Source organism: Microtus ochrogaster, chromosome 1 (genome assembly GCF_000317375.1).
Source record: "Microtus ochrogaster isolate Prairie Vole_2 chromosome 1, MicOch1.0, whole genome shotgun sequence".
Lineage (NCBI taxonomy): Eukaryota > Metazoa > Chordata > Mammalia > Rodentia > Cricetidae > Microtus > Microtus ochrogaster.
Window position 1 is genome coordinate 82,423,610 of NC_022009.1, and position 7,552 is coordinate 82,431,161.

The following is a 7,552-nucleotide window of genomic DNA, read 5'->3' on the forward strand; positions in this document are numbered from 1 at the left end:
AAGTCCGGTTTTATCCCATGCTTTTTCAGACTCAGGCCAGCTGGCCTTGGTGAGTTCCCGATAGAACATCCCCATTGTCTCAGGGTGTGGGTATACCCCTCGCGGTCCTGAGTTCCTTGCTCGTGCTCCCTCTCCTTCTGCACCTGATTTGGATCTTGAGATTTCTGTCCTGTGCTCCAATGTGGGTCTCTGTCTCCTTTCATCGAATGGCAGGTTTTTAACATTTCACTTGCCTCCTTTCTGAGTGTCCTGCCAGAGAAGGAGGAGTCAGGGTGGAGGGTGTGCATTTGAAGCCTTACTAAATATTGCCAGGTTTCTTTGTTTTCCTGTTCTTTCTTCTCTTCCTCTTCCTTCTTCTTCTTCTTCCTCTTCTTCCTCCTCTCTCTCTCTCTCTCTCTCTCTCTCTCTCTCTCTCTCACACACACACACACACACACACACGTGCGCACACACACTGGGATCTCTATGTAGTTCTGGCTGTCCTGGAACTCACTCTGTAGACCAGCCTGGCTTCAAACTCAAGAGATCCACCTGCTTCTGTTTCCGGAGTGCTGGGATTAAAGGTGTGCGCCACCACCTCCAGGCACTGGGTTGTTTCTGTAGTGTTTATTGCGTGTGTACTTTTTCGTAGAAGACTGTGAAAGTGTCTCTTCCTCAGGATGACTCCAATACAGAGCCCTATTCTCGAGTCTGAATCTTTTCAGATCCGATGTGAGAAAAGTGATATCTTATTTCAATCTTAGTTTGCATTTCTCTTCATTTTTAGAGAAGCTGGGCATCCTTTTTCAAAATTATTTTAAGACACACCCCTCCCCAGAAGCACAGTGGCATCCTTGACTCAACCTAGACTTGGGTTTTGTTCATTGGCTTAACTGGGCTCCTTAATGCTCCCTTTCAGCCTGAAAAACTTTCCGTCCTAGAAAGTTTGTTCCATATTTCTTCATTTTCTGTTTTCTCTGGACTTTTTCTTTTCTTTGTTGACTTTGTGGTTTGGATTTTATTCTTTCTTATTTTATTAAAATATTCAGTTGGGTGGCATTTGCCATACCTATGCCAAGAGCAAACCTTAATGTAAATGCAGACTTTGGGTCATTGGCTCTCTGAGTGCAGATCAGGTGTTGCAAACCTACAGTCAAGCTGGGGGTCGTTAATTGTGGGGAAGGAAGTGTGAAGTCCTGTGAGACTGTCTCAGTGCACCCATGGACCTAAAACTGCTCAAGAGATTAATTTTAAGAGGGAAAAATTTAGCAGTCATGTTTTAAGATTTTTGTCAGGATCCTTTAGTTATGCCTGTGAGTTTGTGAGTATAATATCACCCCGAGCCATCTCTGGGTGGACAAGCAGCACTGTCTGAAAGCTCTCTTCTGCTCCTGAGACCTCTACTGTGTGTGGTTGTGTTAAGACTTTCAACAAACAACTGATTATCAGGCCTGAGGAAGTAGGGCAGTCTGTGAGCTCAGGTGTCACACCCGGGGGCCCTCGTCCTAGCAAGTTTTCTGGGCTTGCTTTCTGTGCTGGTATTTGGTGTGTCTGTACAAGCTCTCTCTCTGGGTTGTTTCATCTCTTTCTGGTCCCTTGTCTGGGAAATTAAGTCCAGTCTGGGCCGTCTAAGCATTGTGTCTGGGAGTAAAGGAACTTTATAGGAAGGTACCTGACCCACGTATGCCTTTAAACCGTCCAGCTTGTCTTTATCCCCGCGTTTTAGCTTCACCCTCATGGACCACATAATTTTATTCTGAATATTTTCTACACTGTGCTCATTGGCCACTCCAACACTATTAAATATAGTTTTGTAATTTGTAAAGACCTTTCCCAGGAGACGGAGATGGTCGGTTTCTGAAGTCAAATGTAATGACAGAAAGACTGGCAGAATGTGTGCTGGAGTCTTCTGTTGCTACTGTTTAGCTGCCCTCCACCCCAGTCTGTGTTTTGTTCTGTTTTGTTTTGGGTACGGACACAAGCTGTAAAACTGAAGGCAGGATGTAATCTCACTAGGTATTTAGGAACCTCCACACTAATTCAAGCAATGAACAGTAGGAGGTTTTGAGAACAGACAGCTTAAGAAAATTTGAAACAGTTCATTACCACCCTAGTTATTTTTGTGTTTTTTTTCTTCCTCCAGATGTGTGGCAGTTTAGTAATTCTTTCTTCATGTGAAGTGGTGATAGTTACAAATGTTCTCAAGTAGATGGATATCATCACTTTCATTCAGATGTTAAATATGAGAATCAATAGTGCTCTCATTTGTATGTGGTGAGGGATACTGACTTTTCTGATAAAACTCAATGGTAATGATATTCTGATTTCCTAGAAATCGTCCACAAAACCAGAGATTGTGTGATTCCTTGAGAAACTGTGTTCTTGATGCGCTTAAAGACATCTTATCTCTTTAAAATATAGGAGCAGATGTCTCAAGTGTTAGATGCCATGTTTGAAAAACTGGTCAAAGAAGGGGAGCATGTAATCGATCAAGGTGATGATGGTGACAACTTTTACGTCATCGATAGGTAAGTTTCACCAAGCTTTACAACTGACATTTAAAAAAAATATGTTGTGTACAATCTCAGCCGTCACTGTGACTGAGTGAGAAGCCAGGCTCAGTCAGCATTGATCTTTCGGTGGGTATGTCTGACTACTGAACCTGCTTTACAGAAGAGCCCAGTACGTTCTCTTCCCGTTAGAACCCAATTACCCACTGCAGATGAAACACTCTGGTTCACAGAAGTGACAGGGCTTGCTTGAGGTCACCCCAGCAGTGCATCTGCCCCACAGCCAGGTTCTCTGTCCCTCACTCGTGTTCACGCTCATGGCTCTGGCCAGCACCGCCTGACACCTCATGGCATCAGGGAGGGGATCAGTATGCAAAGCAGCCCCTCTAACAGACTGCCCACTGAGGGCCCCTACCGGGGCTGGTAGCATGTTTTACTCTCTCCAGACCATTTTGTTGGTCATTTTATCCTGTCCAGAATGGTAAATCTAGAAAGGAGTGTCAGTGACGAAAGAAAAGGGGACTATACGGCAGATTTTAAGTGAATAGTTTAGAAATGATTGTGCATTGAACAAATGCTAGGAGGTACCCTCACATGCGTCATTCTATCCATTAAGATGACAACAATCTTCTCCCTTATTAATGTCTTTTGTTTCTATCTCTTTTCTACTTAATAATCCTTTTCTAACCCTTAAAAGCCATCCCTTTTTGCCACTGACACACCCTTTTTTGTAGGATTTACCTCATAGGATATAGCTATAGAACCCTTGTCTGCCTCACACGTATGCCAGCCAGCCTTGAAACGTGGCTTCTGTTGAAGTGCAGCAGGTGGGGAGATGGTCCTGTGCAGAAGGAATAGCTCGGTTAGCGCAGGGACATGCACATGGAGTTGACCCTACAGGAAGGCCAGCCAGAGGCTGGGTCTGATGCTGCCGCTTCTCAGCTGCAGTTTGTGATTGACCGAAAGTGAAGGGTCAGGGAGGCTTTGTGGGCCAGTGTGATCTAAGAATTCAATTCTGCTTGTAACCCAAACCAGCCATGTAACATAAATAAAGAAAAAGTTTGTTTTCTAATAAGACTGTTTTTTTTTTGTTTGTTTTTTGGCAAACTGGGGTGCCAATTCCTGCTATGGTTTATGAAAGACTTGTCAGCAAGTTGTTAGAGCTATAGTCTTTTAAAAAGTAGCTATTTTCTTTGGATGTCAAAAGCAATATACATTTCTTTTAGAAATATGAAGTATTGTTGCATGGTCAGTGCCCTGGAATCCTTCACAGTTCTTAGTACAGTAGTGTTTGAACTTTGTTCCCACCGATGGCTTTCTGCACATATTCTATCATTAATGTTAAGTTTTTGTTGCTTAGTTCTTTCCACCATTCATTGTGCCTGCCCTTGTCCAGTTGGAACAGACCAGCACTTGCTGTTATCAGAGGGCAGAGCAGGCAGGAAATCAATGTACAGGGCTCTTCTCCGCAGTAATACCCATGGTAATGGAATGTTCCCCGAATCTCTTTGTCTTTAACTTAATATGATTTGTCTATGTCCAACAGAGGAACATTTGATATTTATGTAAAATGTGACGGTGTTGGAAGATGTGTCGGTAACTACGACAATCGTGGGAGTTTTGGAGAACTGGCCTTAATGTACAATACACCCAGAGCGGCTACAATCACAGCTACCTCTCCTGGTGCTCTGTGGGGTTTGGTAAGTAAAGAATTGACCTGATCTAAGTGTTTATTAACTATCTTCTAGATGCTGCGCTGTTGGGCACAAAGACTGGGCTAAATCAAAGACTTATGTCCTGCCTCTTCCCAAGTCAGGAGCTTGGATATGCTGGCCCTTAGAATGACATCAGATCCAAAGTGTTCCCCTCTTATCCACACTTAGAAACCATTAGCCTCAACAGCTGGAGAGATGACCCAGTCCCTAAGGTGACTGCTAAACAAGAAGGAAGGTCTGAGTTCGGATTCCCAGAACCCATGTAAAAGGTCACACACAGGGGAGGGGTCTGGAGACAAGGGGCAGGGGGCCTGAGCATCCCCAAAGCTTGTTGGTTAGCCAGTTCAGTAAGACACCGCGTCTCAAAGGTGCCTGCCAACTCACAGGACACCTGGCATCTGTCTCTGCCCTCTGTATGTATGTGTGCATAAGCATCTGGGCACACATATGCACACACCCTCACTAGCAAGTATGAATACACAAACACACACACACACACACACACGTGTGCACATGTATTTTTCTCAGCTAGCTCTCTGAGGTATAGTCAGATAAATTAGTGGTTTTCAGAGTGAAAACTGAAAGTCACAACTGGAAACTTGTTGACGCACACATATTAGGCCTCCTCCTATTAATTCTGACTGCCGTACCAAGAGCTCTGGAGAAGGGACCGGCTCTTCTGCAGTCTCTGAAGCCTTCCAGGCAATTCTGATGTTGCTGCAGCTTGAAAAAACACTGAAAGGCAATTATCTTGATGGTGTCGACTGATTGGTAACGTGTTTGCACTCAAGAGCAGCTATGTACTGCAAAAAAAAAAAATGGTATCTGTGTTTTTCACTTGGGATGTTAAAAAAAATTGCCTCGATTCTATACAAATCTAATCATTCTCTTTTGAGTGGGACCCAGATTTTGGTTTGGACTAAGCATTCCCAACCTGGAGACTTTGAAATGTCTCCAGCCCAGAACTTTTTGATTACCAACATGATGCCAGAACTATAAAGTTCCATACCTGTTACAGGTCAGTCAAAGTATAAGCACATTATGAATACTTATCAGTTATCTTCAGACCACGCCTATGAGATACACATGAACTAAGGATTTTTTGTTTAGACTTGAGACATGCTCCTAAGCTGTTTCGCTAGGAGGTTTCACTATCTGGGCGGGCTTGAATGTGGGGAAGGATTAGTGTCTAAAATCTGAAACACTTCTGGTCTCAAGATAAGAGCTCCTAAGTCTCTATCTTTAAATAAATGTCTTAACGGTAGAAATTCTGTAGACATTGGGTGATAGACACATTTGGCTGAGGGCTAGGGAAGGGGTGGGGTGGGATTCTTTCTCACATGGTGCCATAGTACAGAACAGAACAACTGATTCTGGAAGGCGTCAGGGTTCTCAGACTCCGTCTGGCAAGTGTGCAGATGACCCAGGGAATCCACTCAGCACCCTGCAGGGTGTGTAGATTGCACTTCTGTGGGGCTGAGGTGAGCCCGAGCTGTTTGTATTAATCAGCTCGCCGGAGGTGTCCGCACTGCCTGCTCTCAGCCTTCACTTAGGCAGCAGTGATCGACAGGAATGTCTGAAACAAAAACAGCACATCCCGTGTTCTCGACAGGCAGTTGTTAAGTTATTTCCCTGGGTCTTTGTAGAAGAGGTTGTTTTTTGTTTGTTTGTCTTTGAAACAGGGTTTCTCTGCATAGCCTTGGATGTCTTGGAACCCAGAAATCTGTCTGCCCTTGACTCCCGAGTGCTGGGGTTAAAGGTTTGTCCCACAGCCTGGCCAAAGAAGGGCTTTAACAAAGGGGTGAAGGGTCACAGAATGTGCATATTATCTCAGCATTTGACTCAGAAGTTGATTTAGCTCATAAAAACATCTCACTCAAAGATGCTGGATACCGAAAACTTTTTTTATTGGAGCCAAACAGTTACTGTCTACCTGTTCAACAGTCAGCTTTAGAAATTACGGGGTGGAAGTGGAGAGTCTCATGGAGAAGCCCATCACCTGAGTGTGTTAAGGGTTCTCAGATCAGAAAGTCCAAAACCAACTGAGAGCCATCACACCAGAGCAGACCAGTGCAGGAAGCATTTGCCAGGCCTCGCGGTATTGGGCTTCATCTTGTGTCTGCCATGACCTGCCTATTCCAGAGGGTGTAGCTGAAAATGGAGCCATCTCACCAGAGACACCAGCTAGAGTGTCAGATAGTAACAAGGACTCCTCACGCATCCTGTCCAAGATCACACATTACCAGATTCGCCCTGAGCACCGATAGTGTCAGCCCTGGTGGTTACAGTAACAAACACACAAAAGCTCAGGGGGTTCATGTGCACAGTCCTTAAGCATTTAAGAAACGTTTGTCAGGGACTTTTTTCTTTTGGTAGCTTGTACATGTTAATAACATTTATAGAAAGGGGTAGTTTCAGGCTGGAGAAATGGCTCAGCTAGCTGCTCTTCCAAAGGTCCTGAGTTCAATTCACAGCAACCACATGGTGGCTCACAACCATCTGTAATAAGATCGGTGCCCTCTTCTGGCCTGCAGGCACACATGCAGGAAGAACACTGTATAGATAATAAATACATAAATCTTTAAAAGGGGGGGGGTGTAGTTTCTTTTGCATGCATATAAATACAATATCCTTAAAAATGATAATAAAGTACTTTTGTTGTATTGAAACTTGCTTTTTTAAGATCAGTTTGGATAACCAGTCCCTTCTAGGGAAAGTTAGGCGGAAAGGAAATCGTGAGATCCATAGCCTGCAGCCCCACAGCCGTCAGTGCCGATGTAAAGAGGGGCCTTTTCTGAGAGCCCTACCCTAAATAGCACCTGCTGCCTTCAGTCTGGAGGTTCTAGACAAAGGCTAAAGCGATGGGATAAAAGCCTTTGAGACTGGGCTTCCTGGACTTGCTGGGCCACAGTGGGTAATGGGGCCTTTAATAGACAGTTTTCCCCCAGAGGTAGAACTCATGATTTGTTCTAAGTGGCTAAACTATTTCAGACCATCTCTGTTTTAACAAAAACAAAGTCTGTCCATAAAATGTGCCAGCTTCCCAAACCTGACTATCTGTGACGCTCACACGGGACACTTTCATAGATGTAAAAGTTTAGCCAGATGTAGAGATTCTGAGCCACTCGAGTCTTTGGTTTTAGAAATTTCCTCAGCAAATTCTGAACTCTTAAAATTAAAAATAGGATTTTATTGCATTTACTTTCTCTTTTGTTTTTGTTTTTGAGGCAGAGTTTCTCTGTGTAGCCCTGGCTGTCCCAGAACTTGCATTATTAGATCAGACTGGTTTCAAACTCACAGAGATCCGCCTGCCTCTGCCTCTGCCTCTGCCTCTGCCTCTGCCTCTGC

General features: G+C 44.2%; 1 protein-coding gene across 1 annotated transcript in view; it reads left to right on the forward strand.

Annotated features, from left to right (window-relative positions):
- The window catches only part of Prkar2b (protein kinase cAMP-dependent type II regulatory subunit beta), a 98,622-nt gene that overhangs the window by 79,013 nt on the left and 12,057 nt on the right, over positions 1 to 7,552 (forward strand). The window contains exons 5-6 of the mRNA XM_005343871.3: positions 2,401 to 2,507; positions 4,036 to 4,189. Coding sequence (XP_005343928.1) covers positions 2,401 to 2,507; positions 4,036 to 4,189 — 261 coding nt within the window. The remainder of the gene's footprint in view (positions 1 to 2,400; positions 2,508 to 4,035; positions 4,190 to 7,552) is intronic.